Raw genomic sequence first — 24,411 nt, 5'->3', positions numbered from 1 at the left:
AGTGTTTAATTGTGGATTAAAAGCTGGTTAAAGGATAGAAAACAGAGAGTAGGGTTAAATGGTCAGTATTCTCAATGGAAAAGGGTAGATAGTGGGGTTCCTCAGGGTTCTGAGCTGGGACCGCTGTTTTTTAACATTTATAAATGATCTAGAGATGGGATTAACTAGTGAGGTAATTACATTTGATGATGATACAAAGTTATTCAAAGTGGTTAAATCATGAGAGGATTGTGAAAAATTACAAGAGGACCTTACGAGACTGGGAGACTGGGCGTCTAAATGGCAGATTACGTTTAATGTGAGCAGATGCAAAGTGATGCATGGGGGAAAGAGGAACCCGAACTATAGCTGTGTAATGCAAGGTTCCACATTAGGAATCACCGCCAAGAAAGGGATTGCGGCATCATTGTTGATGATACATTGAAATCCTCTGCTCAGTGTGCTGCTGCAGCTAAGAAAGTAAATAGAATGTTAGGTATTATTAGGAAAGGAATGGAAAACAAAAGTGAGGATGTTATAATGCCTTTGTATCGGTCCATGGTGCGACCGCACCTCGAATATTGTGTTCAATTCTGGTCGCCGCATCTCAAGAAAGATATAGTGGAATTAGAAAATGTACAGAGAAGGGCGACGAAAATGACAAAGGGAATGGGATGACTTCCCTATGAGGAACGCCTAAAGCAGCTAGGGTTCTTCAGCTTGGAGAAAAGATGACTAAGGGGAGATAGTGATAGAGGTCTATAAAATAATGAATGGAATGGGTAGACGTGAATCGTTTGTTTACTCTTTCCAAAAATACTAGGACTAGGGGGTTTTCTGGGATCTTGCCAGGTACTTGTGACCTGGATTGGCCACTGTTGGAAACTGGATACTGGGCTTGATGGACCTTTGGTCTGTCCCAGTGTGGCAATACTTATGTACTTACGTAAAAAAAATACTTATCAAATACCAAGAAAAAGAATAATACTCAAAACTAGATTAAACAAAACATATAGAGTGCTTCAAGTCCACATCACGAAGGATTCCTATACCATTATTGAAATGGCAATTCAAGGAAAAAATTTTAAAAAAATTTGAATGGTACTCAGGTCATCAGTATCTCTAAACATTTCCCCCTTTCCCCAACAGACAGTTTTAATAAAAAAAATAAATTGCTGTCCAATTTTTCCTTCGCTGGTTTCTCAAGCTGCAACGGATCCAGGAATACATATCTCTTATCATAATCTATTAAACATTTACTTGGAAACTTTAGAAAAAATGATGCTCCTATTGCTACTGCTTTAGATTTCGATTGGAAAACAGCTTTTCTTCACATCTGGGAAACATCAGGAAAAAGAAGAGCCACCTTACCACAAAACAAATAATTTTTCTTAGGGAATTAAGCTTTTAAGATGGCAAGCTTCTGCTCTTCAGTTTCTGCTCTTCTGGCATTTTTATTACTACCTTCTTGAGATGATTGTAGGAAGCAAGAAATGTCTAAGCTATCTGGTGAATTAAAAATATCCAAGCCACCTTCTTCCCATATTTTCTCTCTCCTTTAGGCAAATAATACAAATTAGTAACTAAATAAGATTCACAATTAGAGAGTTGCAAAACATCTTTCAAGTACATCTTTAACAATTCTCAATTAAATAAGAATCTAGTGACCACTCTTTTACAATTTTCATACACTTTATTATAATCCTCACCAAAATATTATCAAAATCTAATATTTTTTAATTTTTATGGTTTTCTTGCATCCTTCCATTCAACCGCTATCATTCTACTACTGCACATCCTCTCTTCTCATTCAATTACTCATTTGATACATAAGATCCTATGGAGTCGCAGAATACAAAAAATTCAATAATCCCTTATGTTTTCAAGATATAATTACAACTTCTCATATGCAACCTTTTCTCTATGCTGTATAGGAAGTCCTCCTTTTCTCTGTAATAGTTCCCACCCACCCAATTCTCCCCTCGACAATTTCCACCACTGTCTCTCCCCCCGCCCCCCGGACATTTCCTGCCCTCCCTCGCCTTTTAGGTTTTTTTTTACGGCGTCTGAAACGAGGTTAGAGCAGCATACCGATGTACAGCAATCAGTGTGTTATTTTGAGGGGCTGAATTAGGTTGAAACCTAGTTTGGTAGGTGTATTCCTTCCCTCATGAAATGCAGTTTGTATTTATTTATTTATGACATTTAAATTCCAGATTAAATATGAATTAGGTTGAAACCTAGTTTGGGAGACATGGGAGGCATTGCATCTCCCTTCCCACATGAATTGCATTTCTGGAAGGGGAAAGGCATATGTAAAAAATGTTGTGGGGGGCTGTAATGGGTTACTGGTGCCCCAAACGGTTTGGAAGAAAAAAGGGAGGGAGATTATTTGTCCTAGTGTGTTTTGTCTTTTTTGGGTTATGGGTGGGAACTGTCCAGGTGGGAACTTCCCTAGAACCCCTGGGTAGATGGGTTGCTATTAATTACATGATGTGGATTGACCACTGCTGGAAAAAGAGTACGGTGCTAGATGGACCATTGGTCTGACCCAGTATTGCTATTCTTATGTTCTTATGAAAGTAAGGCTGCTTCTGATATGAAGCCTTTCTATGTCATCTATATTCTAGTGCCCAGTGCTCCACCACGCAAGGTGGAGGTGGAGCCTCTGAATTCAACATCCATTCGTGTGTCCTGGAAATCACCAATCTACAACAGGCAGCATGGACAAATCCGAGGTTACCAAGTCACTTATGTGAGGTTGGAAAACATTGAGCCACGAAGCCAACCCATTATTAAAGATGTAATGCTAATGGAGGCACAGGTAAGAAACAGGAGGAGAGTAGAAGATATTAATTCTGTTGTTGTCTTTTTTCATCAGATCATTAATTCCTATAGAAGAACATTTTTCCTTTGTAAGATGAGAGATTTATTCTCCCTGCCCCCACCCCATTTTCTAACCATGATTTTACAGCATGGAATATGTTGTTGATTTCTTAAAGACCAGTAGAGGGACACCATGCCAGAGAACGTCTTCTTCAGATTTCTCTAAGTTAGTACACAAGAACATAATGTCATAAAGGAGACCAGTTAGGGATATTTCCCAAAGTTTATGACTGACTATATTAGAAGCCTGAATATAGAGCTCAGTTAATTAGTTTTTGGGTAATGTTGCTCATTCATTTCTACAGATTATTTGAGGCTTTAGTAAGGAGATCATTTCATGGGATTACTGTGTTATATGTCCACCTATAAAAGCGGTTTTATGGAATTATGTATAGTTTGCTAAACACTCATCTTTAAAATTACTCCCAGGCCTTTTGGGTCCAATATAAAGGTCATCTTTAGAGAATTTTTTTTCAACAAGCAGGATGATGAGTTGCACAAGTGTATGACATCTTCCAAAAGTGGAGAAATACTCTCAACGCCAAGGAAAGTCTAGAAGGGTTTTCTGTGCATGCACAGGTATTCTCACACAGCAATCACTGAGGCACAAGCTCCCTTAGTCATTTTTCTTGGAGTTCAGGGGGGGGGGGGTCTCTCACCTATGTTTTCAGCAATTTTTCACTGTGGGCTCTTCACTTCACTAGTCTGATTACTTTTTCTTTTTATACATTGCTGGGGTTTTTTTTTTTTTTCAGCACTACATAGTTTTAGCAGCTCTATGCAGTTATTTTTTTCCACCATTTTATTTAATTTTCCATCATTTGTTTTCTTCACCATGGCACAGAAGTAAGCCAGTGACTACAAGAGATGCCCCGTATGCAACCGGAAGATTGCATAATGGGCTTTAATAAGGATTGCGTCAATTTGGGACATATTGTCCTTGAGTATAGCATATGTGCTTTGGGGTCACTCAAGGGCTACTAGTTTCAAAAGATTGAAACATTTGGACATCTTTGGCATATCTTCAAAATTCAACACACAATAGGTGCCAGAAGACCAGGAAATCATGCCATCTGTTCATAGCTGATTGATGCCAAGGGGAAGACCTCAGCCGAGGCTTAGGAAATAGGTAAAGCCATTTGCTGAGAGGGTTTTTTTTTAATCCTACAAACATGTTCTTCCTTCCATTTGTAGATTCTATATATGGTGCCTGAAAAATCTAAGCCTAGGTATATTTTCTAAAGAATGCCTGTATTTTATAGATTGGGCTTAAATTTCCACGCAGTATATAGAATACACTGTGAGCTTCTCCACGCAACCAAATTTGGTCGCATCCATTTAGGCTACATTTTACTTGGTGTAAATACCGGTGAGTAGATTTAGATGCAGAGGGCCGTATTCTATAACAATGCATGTAAAATTTGGAACGCCCACAAAACTCCCATTTTCCCACCCATAACTGTGCCTCTTTTTGGCTGTGCACATTAGAATTTCCGCACTCTAGGAGCTGTGCGAGTAAATTCTAATTATTGCCAATTAATGCTTGCTATTGTTTGTGCTGTTATCAGTGCTGATTAGCTTGTTAAACCAATTAAGTTATGCACATTTTTATAGAATATACTTGGAATTCGGCACGGAACACTAGTCATGATATATAGAATCCAGGGTATTATTTTTTAATTTATTTTTGTTAAAAGGCAACCTTTAGCTGAGGAATACTGTATATAAATTACTGGTTACCTTGCAGAGTTGTTTAACTGAACACAGTGATGTGACATGATCAGTCACATATGCCCTCCACTTCCACTGCTGGTGTTTGTTTCAGTGCTTTAGCTAGTGTATAATAAGGGGGTCCAACTGTGCAGATAATATCCAACATTTCTGGAAAATTCTGAGAGTTGCTGCATGTCAGCGCTGTCTGATGACATCACCCATGCATTGGTATCCTCAACAGCTTTTATGGATGAGGGCGGAGCACGGAAGATAAAGCATTTGATAATCCCCGGTCTTGGAAGTGTGTGTGTGTGTGGGAAGAGGGGAGGGGGCATAGTCAATTGAAGACATGTATAAATGGCTTGATTGTGCAACTAGTGCTTTAATTGCAGTCTGAGTTAAGACAAAAGTTGGCGTCGAACAGAGACTTATATGATTTGTACGTACGTACGTATGTATTTATTCATTTAAGTAGTTATTTCACACCTTTCCAGTGGTAGTTCATGGTTAGTTACATTCAGATACATTAGGTATTTCCCTGTTCCCAGAAGGCATATGCATGTATAACTTAACTCTGGAAAAGAATCTGAAAGTTACCAGCTTTCAGGTATTGTAACTGTGTGACTCTGAGGCCAGCATCCCCTGTAATTAGCATAGTTCAGGAATGGACATAATGACACGTTGTTTTATATGTTGACATCACATAACATTCTGTGATTAACCTGTGCTGCGGCCACTTCGTTGAGCAGACTGGATGGACCATTTGGGTCTTCATCTGCTGTCACTTACTATGTTACTATGTACGTTACTAACCCCCTCAAGTTTCTCTTTTCCCGATGTTTCTCCGCTCTCCTTATCTCACTTGTCAAGTTCCTCTCTTTTACCATTCCCTTACTTGTCCTCTTTTTCCTACCTCCCTAGGTATATTTTTGTCTTGCACTTAACCTTCTAGCTGCAGCACAACTAAAACTAACCACCTCCCAAAGCACCAACGTCACTACTTCTCTTTCTTACCTCCGCCTTGGCAATGACATGGTGCATGGTAAATAGAGCCTACAGATCTAGTCCCTGTAGCAGGCCATCCAACTTCTTTACATACTCATTGAGGTTGGGGGGGGGGGGGGGGGAGACCAAAGCCAGTGCTGATACTGTAGGGGAGATAGTACAGACCAGGGAAAGAGCAGCAGTAGCTCTGCCCTTCCTTATCTTGCCTCCAGGCCTGCTTATATTGATCAGAATTACCAGGTGATACTTGCAATTTACTATTTTCCATGTGCAAAAATGAAAAGAATAGTTCATTTTTTGTTACCTAGAGGAAGATTTCTGAATGCCCAAGGGCCCAAGTCACCTGTCTAGCTTGTGAATTTCTTACAGCATAGTATCTGAAATAGAGCTTTCAGTATTTCTCTTTTTATTATAAATTTTTGCATTTGGAGTATCAGCTGTTTGTGAGAAATGGGCTGCTAGGCCTTATGTGTGAGCCCTTCCTCCTCCCTCAGTATTTGTATAATCCATCAAGTCCTACTAACATGTTTCATAGTTTTTCTTACCATTGTCTTCTGTTTCAAAGGCATTATCTTTTTCAAACTGTCTCCATTTTGTCTTTTTCTAACTCTTCCTCTATCCCACTACAGTGGAGACCAGAAGAACCCGTGGAGTATGTAAGTAGCAGTTATGTTTGTGCTTCTGGGTGATATCTGGGAGTTTAGTTAGTCACTGTTTCATCTCTGTAGAACATGAGGCTGTCATAATATCCTTTAAGTACTATATTGAAACTGTAACATTACCGGCCCTAAGCAAAATCAAAGCGCGGACTTTCATGCTAGTCACCACTGTATTCACACACATTTTTGCCTCCTATTTTCTGCAGCAATTTAGCCTGGCTTTATTGTAAAGACACATGGATACTATGAGTAAGTCTATTTTTTCATATTCACACAGGGAAGGGTAATGTATTCAAATCGATTCAGTTCAGTCATACAAAGATAAGAGGATTATTACACATGGAGGGGCATTTTCAGTATGACATTTAAATCTGATTTTGGACGTTTTGCAAAAAATTCCAAAAATCCAGTAGTGAAATTTTCAAACCAGAAATGGAATGGGACTTGATATACCACCTTTCTGTGTTCTTTTGCAATTACGTTCAAAGCGGTTTATGTAGTATATATAGTTACTTTATTTGTACCTGGGGCAATGGAGGGTTAAGTGACTTGCCCAGAGTCTCAAGGAGCTGCATGGGGATTGAACCCAGTTCACCAGGATCAAAGCCTGTTGCCCTAACCATTAGGGTACTCCTCCACTCCTTATCACTTCTAACTTATTACCAACAGACCTAGCATTAAATAAGGTACACGACCTCAGTAGGCTCCTGCAGGATGCAAGGAACAACTACTCAAGAAATTACAAACGGCTCAAAATACTGCGGGCTAGACTGATCTTTGGAAAACCCAAATTTGAATCTGCAAGACCACTCCAGGAAGTAAGCTATCTTATACCATTAAAAAAAAAACCCAGAAAATCTGCTTCCCAATTACTCAAAGCATAATGCCACCAGGGACCAGAGGAAGCCAGAAAGGGAGTAACTGTATAGCATCAAGGCATAGCCACAGAATGCATGGTAGGACGGAGGGAAGGGTGGGGTTGCTTCTCCTCACCAAGAGTGCTAGCAGACACCGAAAGAGGAAGAGAAGTAAAACTGCGCTTACTAAAGTCTCAAATGACCTATTACTGGCTAAATCCAGAGGTCAATATTCCATCCTCATTCTTCTTGATCTTTCCGCTGCTTTTGACACTGTCGATCACAACATACTTCTCGATACCCTGTCCTCACTTGGATTCCAGGGCTCTGTCCTTTCCTGGTTCTCTTCCTACCTCTCCCTCCGCACCTTTAGTGTTCACTCTGGTGGATCCTCTTCTACTTCTATCCCTCTGCCTGTCGGCGTACCTCAGGGTTCTGTTCTTGGTCCCCTCCTCTTCTCTATCTACACTTCTTCCCTTGGTTCATTAATCTCATCCCATGGCTTTTCCTACCATCTCTATGCTGATGACTCCCAAATCTACCTTTCTACCCCTGATATCTCACCTTGCATCCAAACCAAAGTTTCAGCGTGCTTGTCTGACATTGCTGCCTGGATGTCTCAACGCCACCTGAAATTAAATATGACCAAAACCGAGCTTCTCATTTCCCAAACCCACCTCCCCGCTCCCCCCGTTTTCTATTTCTGTTGATGGCTCTCTCATTCTCCCTGTCTCCTCAGCTCGAAACCTTGGGGTCCTCTTTGACTCTTCTCTCTCCTTCTCTGCTCATATCCAGCAGACCGCCAAGACCTGTCGTTTCTTTCTTTACAACATCTGTAAAATCCGCCCCTTTCTTTCCGAGCACTCTACCAAAACCCTCATCCACACCCTTGTCACATCTCGTTTAGACTACTGCAATCTGCTTCTTGCTGGCCTCCCACTTAGTCACCTCTCCCCTCTCCAGTCGGTTCAAAACTCTGCTGCCCGTCTCATCTTCCGCCAGGGTCGCTTTACTCATACTACCCCTCTCCTCAAGACCCTTCACTGGCTCCCTATCCGTTTTCGCATCCTGTTCAAACTTCTTCTACTAACCTATAAATGTATTCACTCTGCTGCTCCCCAGTATCTCTCCACACTCGTCCTTCCCTACACCCCTTCCCGTGCACTCCGCTCCATGGATAAATCCTTCTTATCTGTTCCCTTCTCCACTACTGCCAACTCCAGACTTCGCGCCTTCTGTCTCGCTGCACCCTACGCCTGGAATAAACTTCCTGAGCCCCTACGTCTTGCCCCATCCTTGGCCACCTTTAAATCTAGACTGAAAACCCACCTCTTTAACATTGCTTTTGACTCGTAACCACTTGTAACCACTCGCCTCCACCTACCCTCCTCTCTTCCTTCCCGTTCACATTAATTGATTTGATTACTTTATTTATTTTTTGTCTATTAGATTGTAAGCTCTTTGAGCAGGGACTGTCTTTCTTCTATGTTTGTACAGCGCTGCGTATGCCTTGTAGCGCTATAGAAATGCTAAATAGTAGTAGTAGTAGTAGTAGTAGAAAGTGGGTTTAAAACCTGGAAGTCACAACAATACATGCAGCACAGCATTAGGAGACCACGTTAAATCAGAAAAGTAAAGGAGATCTGCTATCCCATTAAGTGGAGCGGTGTCCGGGGACATGGATAAGGAAATGCACAGTTGTACCTAAAAATCTGTGAAGAGGGGTGGGAACACGGCAGTGGAGGAAAAGGGAAAATAGGGTGTCTTAAAGAGACCGTTCAGCTCCGATCCACAGAGAAAGGGGGAAGTGCCCCACCCACTGTAAGTTAAGCAGAGGGAGGGAGGGAGAGAGCATCCCTAGAGGTAAGAAGACACCCAGTATTGAAGCAGCAATGTGGGATTAGTAAAACGAAGCAGTGACAGTATGAAGCAGATATAAAATAGTGCAGTAAAAAGAAAAGAACTCAAGGCAGGGGAAGAGTTTACAGACTAATGCTTATCCATGACAGGAAAAGACCAAAATAGCGACGAAACAATATAGAGAGCCGTTTGCTGATCTCGAACACTTTCCTCTCCCTTTTATTACGCTGTCTTTGTCCGCAGAGGGGATATATATACCCATATCATGCGTCCAAATCCAGCGCTTTTTCTATCTTCCCTCTTCCTCTCACTCTACTCTCAGATTCTTTCCCACTCTATCTCCCTTCTTCTACATTTCCTCAGGCTGCCCTTGCTGCTGCTTTCCCTGCCTCTTTCCCCTTGTTCTTCGCCCCTGTTTTCTTTCCCTCATTATTTTCCCTAAGCTGACATAAGTCTGCAATGCAAGTTACATTACAAGAAGAACAATTATACAAATTGAGGATAAAGATAACAGTTAAACAGCAAAAAGGCACGAGATAGTAACAGGTAGTTATTGTCCTTGGATCTGAAATTTATAGTAATAATTAATTCTAGTTAAGTTAAACCTTGGGAATAAGCCTTCTTAAACAATATTGATTTCAATAATTTTTGGAAGTTTAGGTAGTTCTGGGTAGATTTGATTTGCTTGGGTAGAGCATTTGATAAGACAATGATGTAAGAAAGACCACACATGCGCCGAAGTTAGGCTTATAGCCCGCATTAGACCTTACTAGTGCAGTGTGGACGAACACTGAGAGTACCATTCCCGAGACAGGGATGGAAGTTTTAGGAAGAGGTAAGAAAGGTGCCTCAGGAGAACATGATATAAAAAGTAACAGATAAGAACAGAGACAGATGTAACATCACCAGTAGTGGACCATACCGTAGCAGAGCACTGTAACTCAGTGACACGCAGGGACAGCTGTATTCAAAGGGAAAAACAAAAGCATAAGTTAATAACACAAGGACGAAGATGGAAGTCCCCTTATAGGGTTACTGGGCAGAGATCTGGGACAGATTAAAATCTGCAGCTTGAAGATCAAACCACAGGAAGGTGTGGCAGCGAGCTACAGAGAAGGGGAAATGGGCAGGATAAGGATAAATAACAGTTTGGAATCAGATTTAGGTGATACAGTAATGGAAAAAGAGCAAAACAGAAAAGTTTGGGGAAACAGAACAGAGAAGATAGTATCAGGGGGAATCAAAGACGGTAAAAGGACAACTTTAAATAGCTAGAGAAATGAGGAAAGAAACGAGATTGAGATTTTAGATTTTAACCAGAGAAAGAGCTGACAGGGCATTAAGGATACCACAGATTAATTAAACAAAAGTAGGGAAATGACAGGGGGTGTAGAGAACAGCACTGGGATGCATTAATATAAACACTGCAGTTACGGAAGTAGCAGGTATGGACGTTGAGGAAAAAGTCCCGTGTCGCAGCCGAGACTCATTTAAAAAAAACAGCCAGCAAGTGGGAACAGAAGCCAGGAAGTAATACAGCTGTCCCTGCGTGTCACTGAGTTACAGTGCTCTGCTACGGTATGGTCCACTGCTGGTGATGTTATATCTGTCTCTGTTCTTATCTGTTACTTTTTATATCATGTTCTCCTGAGGCACCTTTCTTACCTCTTCCTAAAACTTCCATCCCTGTCTCGGGAATGGTACTCTCAGCGTTCGTCCACACTGCACTAGTAAGGTCTAATGCGGGCTGTAAGCCTAACTTCAGCGCATATGTGGTCTTTCTTACATCATTGTCTTATCAAATGCTCTACCCAAGCAAATCAAATCTACCCAGAACTACCTAAACTTCCGAAAATTATTGAAATCAATATTGTTTAAGAAGGCTTATTCCCCAGGTTTAACTTAACTAGAATTAATTATTACTATAAATTTCAGATCCAAGGACAATAATTACCTGTTACTATCTCGTGCCTTTTTGCTGTTTTATTGTTATTTTTATCTTTATCCTCAATTTGTATAATTGTTCTTCTTGTAATATAGCTTGCATTGCAGACTTATGTAAGCCACTGAGCCTGCGATCAGTAGGAAAAGATGGGATATAAATGCAATAATAAATACATAAATGACAGTGTGAGAAAAACCTTCAGTCTGTCCAGAATACAGCTATTAAACTTTTGTCATGCACATAAGTTTGATAATGTTTCACCCTTCTGCAAAAATTTCATTAGCTCCCCATCAAACAGCGAATTGTCTTTAAGTTGCTCACTCTTATGTTCAAAGCTCATAGAATAGGTCTCCCTGAATACTTTGCTGATTTTACAATATGAAGTAAAACTGAATAAAATCCTACTGTTAAATTAATAGGAATCATCTACTATAATAAAACTCACCCTCAACGTTCTGAGGACACTGACGTCAGTGAAGCCAAGCTCTGACTTCCTTCAAAAAGGTTTGAAGGTTCATGGTGGTGAAGCCACCAAATTCACTCCGGGCCCCGCCCTTGAGGGCGGAGCAATGGCAGAACGAAGGGGTTGGCAGGGAGGGAGGCGGGGGGGTGGGGGGTGGGAAATCGCTCCGGGCCCCGCCCTCGAGGGCGGAGCAATGGCAGAACAACGAAGGGGTTGGCAGGGAGGGAGGCGGGGGGGTGGGAAATCGCTTCGGGCCCCGCTCTCGAGGGCGGAGCAATGGCAGAACAATTGAAGGGGTTGGCAGGGAGGGAGGCGGAGGGGGGGTGGCAAATCGCTCCGGGTCCCGCCCTCGCGTCAAACGTCATGACGTTGGGGGCGGAGCAATGGCAGAACAACCAAGGGGTTGGCCAGGGAGGGAGGAGGGGGGGTGTTGGCGACGAAAACCTTGCTAGGGCCCTTTTCATTTGCTCTGAAACGGGCTTCTTTTACTAGTAGCTATAATATTGTCAGCATAACCATAGAAGTGGACTCCCAATTTCTCCAGGATGTTCCCCAATGAATACAAATAAGCATTAAATAAAAGAGGAGACAAAGGCAAACCCTGTGGCACGCCACAAGGATTAATCCACTTCTCTAGCAACAGAAATTGAATCTGAACTAGGAATCAAAAGATCAAAATTAACGTTGTCACCTTTTAAAGATTCTTTTATTTTTAGTGTTGGAACTGAAATAATCAGCTAACTGAAAAACTGAAGGTATTTTTGCTGTAGATGAAACAGTACAGACCTCGGTATTAATACAGTCTCTAAGTATTTTAAAAAAGCAATTCTGTATCTAGTGAATTACCTGCAACAAGTTTAGAATAGTAATCCTTTCTTTTTAATTTTAATAATCTGTTATACACTTTATTTAAACAATCTCCAATTTGCCTTGCTTTCAATGGAGGGGTGCTTGTGCCATAATCTCTCTGCAGATCTACATTTCCTCTTAATGACAATCGAGTCAGAGTCCTTTATCAGAATGTCTAGAAACTTTATCTTGAACTTTCTAAGGGGCCAAATTATCCAAAATCTCATTAGTATAATGGAACTGACCTTTAATAAATTCTAAAGGTTCCCAACAAGTGCTTACTACTTCCAGTTATGACTAGAAGGCAACATTATTGATAGCTCCTCTTGAAACATACAACATTTTATTTAATTTTTCCTGTTTGTCTCCAGTCTATATTAAATTGATAAATGAAATGGTCTGACCAAGGGATCTCTGACCAAATATCCACCTTGGAAAATGCAATCAAGTCTAATTGAGTCCCTTTATTATGTGAACTTCTGAAAAGTAGAACATGATAACTTAATGCCTTTGAGTAAAAAAAAAAAAATAAGACACTTTTGAATTTGTATTGACCCTATCTAAGTGCAAGTTGATATTTCCCAGCAAAAGATTAAATTTAGAATATAAAGAATTCCAGAATACAAAATCTTAAAATTTCTCCTGAATAATATTCTGTTTCCCTGGAGCCACATAAAATATCATACAAGTAAAAGAATTAACAAGAAAATTATAATTTGATAGGCTGCAATTTCTAATTCTGATGAAATAAAAAAAATATAGAGTAACCAGTTCAAAAAAATCTTTATAGGCAAATGCTGTACCTCCACCTCTCTTTTTGTCCCTATATGTGAGCTTTATTTCATACAGAATACAGCGAAGATGACACACGGATAAAGTCTTCAGATGGTGTTAAAAAGTCAAAATGTATTGTGTAGTACAAAAGACACAGCAAGTCCAGATCAATAACATGACTTAGAGACTTGACACAACCGTGTTTCGGCCAACTGGCCTGCCTCAGGAGTCTTAATAGTGTTCCAGAATGATCTGTGAAGAAAACTGTGTTTGTGGGTATACTACCCACTAGAAACCTTGTGTATGAAGCCCAAAGTTTAGAAAATAACATTGTATTCTAATCAACAGTATAATGTCACCTCTTCCAAAACTTGGAAGACTATTAAGACTCCTGAGGCAGGCCAGTTGGTCAAAACATGGCCATGTCGAGCCTATTTAAGTCACGTTATTGATCTGGACTTGCTGTGTCTTTTTGTACTACACAATAAATTTGGACTTTTTAACATCATCTAAAGAATTTATCGCTGTGTTCTTTGCGATTTCGAGCTTTGCAAAGACTGGTGTGCTTCTGTGTTTGCATCAATCTTTATTTCATAGCCAAGTGGGCAGATTTCTTTAACCACTGGGTTTGCTACCGATGTTAACCATGTCTCAGTTTTCCAGAAACATCCTAACTGGTTTTCTATAATCCAATCCCTAATAACATGAGCCTTATTTCCTACTGATCTCACATTAACATAAGAAAAGGATATAGGTAAATAATGAAACAGTTGCTCCTATTTAGTAAGCTGTTTCAAAGTTGGGCGACAAGTCGACCATAAGCATTTCCTTTTGATCGGTGAAGATTATGACGTCCTATTTGTACTTCTATATTATGTGTCTGAGAAACAAGACAGTCTATCAAATGATTATTAAAAAATATTTGTTGCCAGGAATTAATATAACCTATTGAATTAAAAGCAGTAAAAATAGCATTAGAAAAATAGAGACTCCAGTTCCCTGTTAATATTAACCAAATAATACTAAAAACCTTTCCATAATGAATATCTTAATTTAGCTGCTACACTAATAAAATATAATCTTTGAATAGAACAGGTTATCAGTAGCTGCACCAAGTGCTGCACTAAAGTGTGCACTAAGCTGCGTGCCTTTGGCTTGCGCCTTAGACTGCACGTCGAGCGACGTAAATCTCCCGCTTCGTCTGGCATCAGTATTGATGGGTGGAGCTTACTCCCACGCGCAGACCCGAGCTGACAGAAAGGGTACTGAGCAGAGTTTGTTCCCACGCCCACTAAAATAAGATAGTGAGAGCAGTCCCTAGCACAATGAAAGCCAAGATGTTAATGGCAGTAGATGGAATCACGTCTCCCAGCACAGCTCCGACATCAAATAAAATGAAAGTAGGGGGTGGCCCATGGGTTTCCACAGCAAGGAAGAAGAGGCAGTAGAGGTCAAAGTTCCAATGGTACTGTAGTTTATTAAACCTTCATAAGGGAGAACAGTCCCACTAAGTAGTAGGCAAACAGTATCAGTCTGACATCTTTAATGTGACCCGACACAGATCTGTGTTTCAGCACAAATGCCTGCTTCAGGGGTCACAACATCTGTGCTGTAAAATGTTGGATTATCTGGAGAGATGTAAAATAGCCTATATATTTGAAGGGAGAGACTTGGAGGAGAAGATGCCCCAAGAAGCAGGTGTTTGCAGAAAGCCAGGAAAAGCTGTCAGCTCACTGCTGTCACCATTGAGGTGCTTCTTCCAACATTAAAGTCTAAATGGAGGCTTCCTGTACCTATTAACTGTGATTTATACAGTACAATAGTAACTGTAAAATAGCCCCCTTAAATGCTAGCCTATGGAACTGTAACAGAGACTTTATTTGCTAAGAAAAACTATTCCTTAAACTCTAGTGCTGTCCAATTCGCAATTTGAATCGATTCGTCGATTCGTTTTGGAAAAAAAATCAGGAGTCCCGATTGGGGATTTCCCCACCTCTCTCCCTCCTATCCACTGTCACCCAAGCCGCTGCTTCCCTCCCTCCAGCTGTCACCTAGGCCGCTGTCGCTGCTTCCCTCCCCTTTTCCCTCAGGCTGTCACCCAAGCCACTGCAGCTGCTGAGGGAAGCAGCAGCAGTGACTAGAAGATAAACTAACCATAGCAGGGGGCCCAAGGTCTCTGTTGATAGCACAGGGCAGACAAGGAAATCTCTCGGCACACAGCCGGAACAGGAACTGACATCAGGGGCGGGACCGGCAGCCGTGCCAAGCAAGGAGGTTTAATAGACAGGAGTGGAAGTAGTCTAGTCCACTGTAAGCAAGTAAGCCAATTTGGTTAATCTGTGTGTCCACTCCCCCGCGCAGCTGTCATTGCCATACACTCAAAACAAAGCAAGCAAAACTATGAGCTGCTGCTTCCACGTTATCATTCCTTAGTGTTGGTCCATCTGTAACAAGTCTAAAGCTGCTTCAGTTGGATAAGCAGTGCCTTAAAAGGTGGAGGAGAAAATAAATAACAATTGAATATTTATTTATTTGTTACATTTGTATCCCACATTTTCCCACCTATTTGCAGGCTCAATGTGGCTTACAGAGTACCATAATGGTGTTCACCAGTTCTGGTATGAACAAATACAAGGTGTTATTGTGGTAGAATAAGGTTCATGTATGGTAGACACATTGGGGAACTTAGGGAGGAAGAGGGAAGTTGGGGTGTGTCCATTACGATCTTTGGTTTTGTTGTGTTGCAGGTATTCAGGCTTTTATGTTGGATCGGTGGTCGTACGTTGTTTTTACCATTTTAGGCAGAGCGTTCCATAGTTGTGTGCTTAAATAGGAAAAGCTGGATGCATACGTTGATTTGTATTTTAGTCCTTTGCTGCTTGGATAGTGAAGATTTAGGTATGTTCATGCTGATCTTGTTGTGTTTCTGGTTGGCAGGTCTATAAGGTCTGTCATGTATCCCGGGGCTTCGCCATATATAATTTTATGAACCATGGTGCAGATTTTGAAAGCAATACGCTCTTTGATTGGGAGCCAGTGCAGTTTTTCTCGGAGGGGTTTGGCGCTTTCAAAACACGTTTTTCCAAATATTAGTCTGGCTGCTGTGTTTTCAGTGGTCTGAAGTTTCTTTATAATTTGTTCTTTGCAATCCGCATAGAGTCCATTGCAGTAGTCTGCAATTATAAACTCTGTAGTTTTTGCCTGTTTTTCTTCACTGTTCTTTTGTACAATATAGATGGCCAGATTTCTGTGATTGGTTCCTGTTTCCTGACGGGTTCATCTTAACTGTTGTTCTAATCTGCCTTGGGAAGTCTGGTGTTATAAAGATGATTAGAATATATTAACATTAAATGGAAATAGAATTAAACTGTCCTTTCATTAGGGCACATGGAATTACATCTTCATCTGTTTTGTAGAAGTTTACCTTTTAGATATGCAAATGGATTATTCTGTTTTGAACAGGTTTCAGGGGCAAGCAGCCCATTGGTTTAGCTTTGAGCAGCAGCAATAAAATCACAAAGAAAGGTGCACCTGCTGAATGTGACTATGATCTTGCCCAAAAACCCGTTGATATTTTGCAGTTTTTTGAGGAAGCCACAACAATTGCAGCTGGAGAACAGTATGTTTCTGTGTACTGTGACAAGGCTAGCACCCGGGGCCCCACAGAGAGCGGCCAATCCATGAACTACGATTCCCCAGGAGAGTAGCCCCACAACGGTGGAACGGATTTCCAACCCCAGCAGGGGGAGCCCTGGCTCAGTGCAAGGTGAACCAGTTACTCCCTTCCCCACTAGAGGGAGAAGGAGAGATGAAGCTCAGTTCCCTTGGCTGCATCGCCAGTATATAATTCCCCCCAGCTGTGAGAGGGGGAGAAAGATTTCCTGTTGGCTCCCAGCCACCAGGAGGGAGAGGAAACTGATCGAGAGAGAAGCTGCCATGGAATGTGGAGGATGGAAAGGGTCTGCCACTGGAGCTTTCCTGGTGGGGGGGGGGGGGGGAGAGTAAGCTGCCATGGAGTGTGAGAAGGTATTATATGTAGCCTTGTCCAGCACATGAAGGCAGTGTGAGAGGCCACAGGGGTTGTGGTGCTGTGAGGTAGGAGGAAAACTGCCAGCCCTGCTCAGTACAGGGTCCTGCTGGGTGCTGTGAAGAGGACGGGTAAATTAAGTATTGGTTTCCTTTGAAGAGACTGTTTGTAAAAGTTTGGGAATTAATGGGATGTATAGAACAGCAGGCTGAACTTTGACTGAGCTCTTCCGAGGGAGAGGGGAAGGTAGTGCAAAGGAAGTGGGCCTGAACTGTTAAGGACCTGAATGTTGGCTGGAGTTTTGAACCCGGCCTGAACCCTTTTTATAAACTGCATTTTGATTTTGGGAGTGGAATTGAATTGAGAATAAAACACTTTGGCCCTAAGTCCAAATGGCAGTCTTGTTCTTTACCGGAAACCTGTGAGCCTAACAGGGCTGCTGGCACCAACTAAGAGCGGAGGAAGTGGACCCCTTTACAGTGCGCCAGTCACCTCTGTGCTCTCAGAAAGAATTTTTTCTTCTGCTGGACAAATTATAGCTGCAAGACCAGTTGTCTGAAGCCAGCCAAAGTGGACAAAATGATTTGTCTTAATGAAAACTGGAATATGTAGGGCTTGACCAAACTTCACTTTTCACATGATGTAGCACTGCATGGCGTGCTCACACTAAAGTTTGCCTTTGTTCAGTTGCTGCCACCTGTTTGTTTTTTTTACCCTGTGTATTATAATATTAGCATGTGGGCCTCACTACTTCAATCAAGTTAAATCAAATCGAAAAAACAATTTTTTAAAAGAATCGAATCGTTCCAAATCGAAAATGTTTTGACTGAATTGGACAGCACTATTAAACTCCTTTACTAAGTGCGCAGAGTAACTCAAAAATAAGGTCCCTGAGGTTACCTATTTAATTCTATTTCTACCTTTCCCCAAGTTTAAAAACAATTTCCCAGCAAATTCTTGCCAATAAAGATATCTTCCTCTCTAGAAGTGCTCTCATAGCACAACAGATTAATTTCAAAGCTATGTTATTTTTCTGGGTAACAAATGATTCTGGAGTTGAAATAACTTAAAACACAGCTTGGAGCAGTGCATCAGAAGATTAAATTACAGGCAACTAGCAGGTTCTGAGGAACCCTGCTTGACAGAAAGTTGAAAATAAATGAATACATCTAAATAAGGTAAAATATAGCTAATTGAAAAAAAAAAACCCTGCATATTTTATGGTTGTGATTATTAACTTACCAAAGTGAATGCTGCATGGTCTGTGATAAAGGTTAGGATTTCACTGAGCTTGGATTTCAAAAAGGCAAATAATAATAAATATAATATCCAAATCCACCATGGGGTTTGGAGGAGTGGCCTAGTGGTTAGGGTGGTGGACTTTGGTCCTGGGGAACTGAGGAACTGAGTTCAATTCCCACTTCAGGCACAGGCAGCTCCTTGTGACTCTGGCCAAGTCACTTAACCCTCCATTGCCCCATGTAAGCCGCATTGAGCCTGCCATGAGTGGGAAAGCGCGGGGTACAAATGTTACAAAACAAAACAATTATATAGACATGGGGGAATCTAGAGTACACTGTATAGTGATAAAAATGTGCATACAACCAGGAAGCTCTCAGTCCTTCCTATATTGTAATAAAAGTGGCTTACTTCATTCCACAGCTTCACCAAAGTGTTAGGGTGCATAATAAGAACCCTGCTGTTTCCTTTGATATTCCTCTGAATCAGGATGGGCAGGCATGCAGAGGCAATACAAATAAAAACCTGAGTTTACAGAAAAGCTGAAGGCATTTTCAAAAAGGAAGATGGTCCTTAATCTCAAAAACAGGAGACCTTTAAATGTAGAAATAATTTCCAGTCCTTTCTAAAGGAATCATATAGAAATATTTTATAGGATTTGCATCACACTCATGGAAGGAGTTTTATGACAGCTTCATATTTGGTGGTTCTATCATTCATTCTCTCTTCTAGTAGCATGCTGTATCCCGAGTAAGGAGTCTGCGTATTTGTATTGTCATTCAGGCAGAAGAGTGTCTGAATTGGCTAAATCGTGCTCATGCGCATGTATTTTGTAAGGTGGAGGAGGCTGAATAAACTGAAACGGTTGTGGGTATATTTTTCCCCATGGAGTTGGTACTGTTGGAGGAAGGTAGTCAATTTGAAGGGTTATGCATGCCTTCTTTGCCTTGGTGCTAGTACTCTTTGTGGGTTTTCCTCTGAAGTTAAACTTGTTGGATGTTGGAATACGTCTGTTTCTCTTTCTCACATAGTGACTGGGGAGAGACTACCTGACTGAGAAAAATCACTGATTGCTAGCAGTGCATTGCACTTTAGTTAGTGGAGTACATGTTGCATGGCAAGCAGTACATCATTTGGAAGGAAATAATTCTTGCCTCAGAGTGGACAGATACATAGTTCTACCTTTCAACATTTCCCTTGTTGTCCTACTTGTTATGTTAAACTGATTAACATCCTGAGGGAAACAAATTGACAGTACTAACTTTCACCTATACTAATCTCTGACTAGCAGTCTGCTATGTCCCTGCGTACTACCTTTTTTGTATGCTAGTCCCCATTTTGGTTTAGTCTTTGAGACTAGAATGTGTCAGTGACTTCCTTATCTGCCCTCTCACTGGCTACTAGCATGATTACAATAAAAAATGTCCTTTTCATTTTTGCCTGTTTTAAAGAAGTTCCAGTTGTTCATTCAGGAGGGTCTCTACTACTACTTATCATTTTTATTGCATGACTAGACGTAAGTAGCTCTGTACACGAAAGACATATGAGACAGTCCCTGCTTGAGCTTAAAATCTAATCAAGATAGACAAATAGGACAAATGAGGAATAAAGGAATTACTTAAGGTGGGAATTATGAAACAGCCATGGGTACTGAACAAGTGAATAGGGGTTAGGAGTTAAAAGCAGCCTCAAAAAGGTAGGCTTTTTGCCTAAATTTGAATATGGCCAGAGACAGAGCTTGACATACTGATTCAGCAAGTCTATTTCAGGCATATGGTGCAGCAAGATAACAGGAACAGAGTCTGGAGTTGGCAGTGGAGGAGAAGGGTACAGATATGAGATATTTACCCGATTAACGGAGTTCCCGGGGAGGGAGTGTAAGGAAAGATAAAGAGCGGAGAGGTACTGACGAGCTGCAGAGTGAATGCCAATAAGAGGAGTTTGAACTGTATGCGGAAACGGATAGGGAGCCAATGAAGTGACGAGGAGAGAGCTAATATGAGCATAGTGACGCTGGCGGAATATAAGTTGTGCAATAGAATTTTGAACAGATTGAAGGGGAGAGAGATGTTTTAGTGGGAGGCCTTTGAGAAGCAAGTTGCAGCAATCTACTTGTGAGGTGATAGGAGTGTAGATAAGGGTTTTGGTAGTGTGCTCAGAAAGGAAGGGATGAATTTTGATGATGTAAAGAAAGAAGTGACAGGTTTTAGCAGTCTTTTGGATTTGTGCAGAGAAAGAGAGCAGTCAAAGATGATCCCCAGTGTTACGAGCTAACGAGAGAAAGAGAATGAGAGTGTTATCCACAGAAATAGAGAGTAGAGGTAGAGAAGAGGTGGGTTTAGGGGAAAAGATAAGAAGCTCATTCTTGGCCTTGTTCATTATCAGATGGCTTTGAGACATCTAGGCAGTAGTGTCAGGCAAGCTTCGACTTGGTCCTAGATTCCTGCTGAAATTTTTGGTTTGTAGAGATAGATTAAGATTAATCAGCATAAAGATGATACTGAAAACCATGGAAGGAGATCAGACCACCAAGGGAGTAAGTATAGAGATAAGATAGAGAAAAGACGAGGTCCCAAGACAGAGCCCTGAGGTACATCGACTGATAGTAGGATAGCAGTGGAGGAGGATCCACCAGAGTATACACTAAAAGTGAAATGAGAGAGAGAAGAATAGAGCCTCGAAATCCAAGTGAGGACAGAGTAGGTGGTGATCAGCAGTGTCAAAAGCCTCTTTTCTGCTGTGTCTTTAACAGGAAGGAATTGTGGAAAGGCTTAGTGTTTTCCACATACTACCTACCACAGGGTAGCCTTTGTCAGTCCTTGGGGCCTCCACCTTGACCCCTCAGTATTCTGTTTGCTGTAGGGTTGGCAAACCTGTTTAGACTTGTTGGTTTAGTAAACACAAGTGTGTGTTTCTGTTGGTTGTTAGGAAGCTAGGACTGAGTGATTGTTTAAAGCTGATGCTTTGATAATCTTTTCTCCCTTTGTGTACCTCCTGTTGATTTCTGCATTGTGTTTTTAATTCTGAGAATAATCATCTCTGAGGTGGTATGGTCACACCCATTAATCACTGAAATGAGATGCTTTCTTGCTTATTCATATAAATTAAAATTTAGCTTGCAGATCATACTAGACAATGGCACAAGAATTATGTAGAGTGCTTCGTACTTCAAGAAAAAAGTTGTTAAAGTCTAGTATTCAGAAGCCTTTAAGTAGGCAGTAATGGGGTTGGCCACATGAGAGCTAATTTTTCTAAACTCCTGCTGAAGAAGTGGAGGAGCTACAGTGGAGGAGTAGCCTAGTGGTTAATGCAGTGGACTTTGGTCCTGGGGAACTGATTCCCACTGCAGCTCCTTGTGGCACTGGGCAAGTCACTTAAACCCTCCATTGCCCCTGGTACAAAATAAGTACCTGAATATATGTAAACCGCTTTGAATGTAGTTGCAAAAAACCTCAGAAAGGTGGTATATCAAGTCCCATTTCCCTTTCCCTTTAATGTGTGTCAGTATAAGACGCTATAATATGGTCAAAGTTGTGTGGTTTAAATTGAGATAGGGCAAAATTGGGCCAAAAATATTTATTTATTTGTTACATTTGTATTCCACATTTTCCCACCTATTTGCAGGCTCAATGTGGCTTACATAGTACCAGAGAGGTGTTCGCCGACTCCGGTATGAAAAAATACAAAGTGATGTGGTAAAATAAGGTTCATGTGGAACAGACACATTAGGGAATCGTAGAGCGAAAGAGTTGTGTTATGTCCATTACGTGCTTTGGTTTCGTTGTGTTGCAGAGTTCAGACATTTAAGTTTGATCAGTAGGGTATGCCTTTTTAAACCGGTTAGTTTTACAGATTTCCGGAAGTTTAGGTGGTCTTGCATTGTTTTCACGGCTTTTGGTAGTGCGTTCCACTAGAGGGAATAGTGAATTGTTATTGCTGTGTTGGATATGTGGAAATAAGAGTCAGCAGAAAAGTTATAGGTGATGGAGAATTACAAACCTCTGCGGTAGCTCAGTACTGGCAATCAGTCACTCCCACAGTACAAGAATAATGCTTTTGCAGTCACACTTTAACAAGCATCGCTATTTCACCATCCCAGGAGCATTGGTCCACAAAGCCATAGCCCACAGTTCATGGGCACTTTTAAAGGAGCCAGCATGTGGGATACTCAGAACTGACCCCTTGCCCCTTTTCCCCTTACACAGCAACTTGACCACCATAGCAGTTGTATCACTGGAACCGTTGTGTACCTGGCACTAGCAGGGGGTAGGAGCAGCTTCACTCCCATCAGACACCAGAGATTGTATGAGATAGGCATGTGGGTGGGGGGGGGGGGGGGGGGAGAAATCTTCAAGGAGGATGGTCTTGACTTGGGGGGGGGGGGCTTTGGGGGGTCATGATGTGGAAGGGGGAGGGGTTTCAGTTGTATCACGTGCTGGCCTTTTTAAGAAGTACCCAGGAGCATCAGGCTGCATCTTTGTGGCCAAATGCTCTCAGGACAGAAAATACCTCCAGCTTCATGTGTTCAGGGGCAAATAACACATATTAGAGCTATAATGAATCTTAATAACCTGTAACCTCCGCTCTCAAGACAAATTCCTCCTTTCAGTACCCTTCTCCACCACCGCCAACTCCAAGCTCTGCCCTTTCTGGCTCGCCTCACCCCATGCTTGGAATAAACTCCCTGAGCCCATACGCCAGGCCCCCTCCCTGCCCATCTTCAAATCCTTGCTCAAAGCCCACCTCTTCAATGTCACCTTCGGCACCTAACCACTACACCTGTATTCAGGAAATCTTGACTGCCCCAACTTGACATTTCGTCCTTTAGATTGTAAGCTCCTTCGAGCAGGGACTGTCCTTTTTTGTTAAACTGTACAGCGCTGCGTAACCCTAGTAGCACTCTAGAAATGTTTAGTAGTAGTTAATAACTACATCCCCTTAATATTTCTCTGACAAACAATGCAGTTACACTTGGTTTAAATAATACAAGTTTATTTAGGTCTTAGTCCATTTACATATGTAAAGTCCGTTTTTGTTAATTTTGAAGTGTTTGATCATTCTAATTCCAAATAGAAGAAAATGGCACAAAACCTTGCAAGATATCACAATGCAAATTATGCAACACATATCACAAAACCTATATGGGAAAGACATTCAAAATAAAAGGCTCATTTTCATGCTTCTCTATGAGTTTACTGTATATGAACCAATTAAAAAAATATATGAAAAGAAATACTACATCGGAGACACAAGGCAAAATTTGAGGATGTGTCAAATTTCATACATATAAACTCACGGAAAAAAATGGCATCTCAGTAGGTCAACATTTCTCAAAGGAAGATCATTCCCTTAACATAACAATAAAAGTACTTAAAGGCAAATTCAGGAGCACACAGGAGCGTAAAATGTTTGAAATTAGAATGATCAAACTTCAAAACTGGTACAGAAAGACTCAATGAAGACATTGGCTTTCTTACCCGTAATCAGAGATGGGACCTTACTGTATTACTGTTGCATCACCTCTGTCTCTTTCTCATGAACTGTACTATAACATATGCAGAAAGCCTGCAGTCATAGATGAGTTTTTAATATTTAAACCCAGTGTAACTGCATTGTTTCTGCATAGATCTGATTAACACAAGATGACGCTCAAAAGTTTTTCAAAACAGCACTAAGCAAGTCCAGTGAAATGGTGTCATCCACAACTTATTTGTTGTCCTTTTGTTTCACATAGAGGACAGCAAAATTCAGCCTATTTTATTTACTTATTTTAAAACTTCTTACCCGCTTATAAACTAGGCGGTTTCCATAAAAACATACATACCAATGTAAAACAAGACATTATCAATTAACAGAAATATAACATAAAATACTACTAACATAATCCAAAACATAAGGTACTGCTGTCATAACTTCCAAAACTGCACTATATCAATAATATGCTTGAACAAAAAGCTGTGTTTTAAATTGCTGGAAACTAGTAGTTAATCAAAGCTGACCTGGCAAGGCATTCCACTTTAACATTCCTGCTATAGAAAAAGCAGAAACCCGAGTAAAGACATAATATACTGAAGACACCAGTTGCAAACTCAGACATTTTGAGAAATCTGATTTAAAAGACCTTCCTGATGTAGACAGAATGAAAACTTGGCCAA

General features: G+C 41.1%; 1 protein-coding gene across 1 annotated transcript in view; it reads left to right on the top strand.

Moving 5' to 3' along the window:
* The window catches only part of PTPRF (protein tyrosine phosphatase receptor type F), a 1,045,343-nt gene that overhangs the window by 602,461 nt on the left and 418,471 nt on the right, over positions 1-24,411 (top strand). The window contains 2 exon segments of the mRNA XM_030205921.1: positions 2,610-2,803; positions 6,213-6,239. Coding sequence (XP_030061781.1) covers positions 2,610-2,803; positions 6,213-6,239 — 221 coding nt within the window.

This window comes from Microcaecilia unicolor, chromosome 6 (genome assembly GCF_901765095.1).
Source record: "Microcaecilia unicolor chromosome 6, aMicUni1.1, whole genome shotgun sequence".
Classification (NCBI taxonomy): domain Eukaryota; kingdom Metazoa; phylum Chordata; class Amphibia; order Gymnophiona; family Siphonopidae; genus Microcaecilia; species Microcaecilia unicolor.
This window is presented reverse-complemented; position numbering and strand designations above follow the sequence as displayed.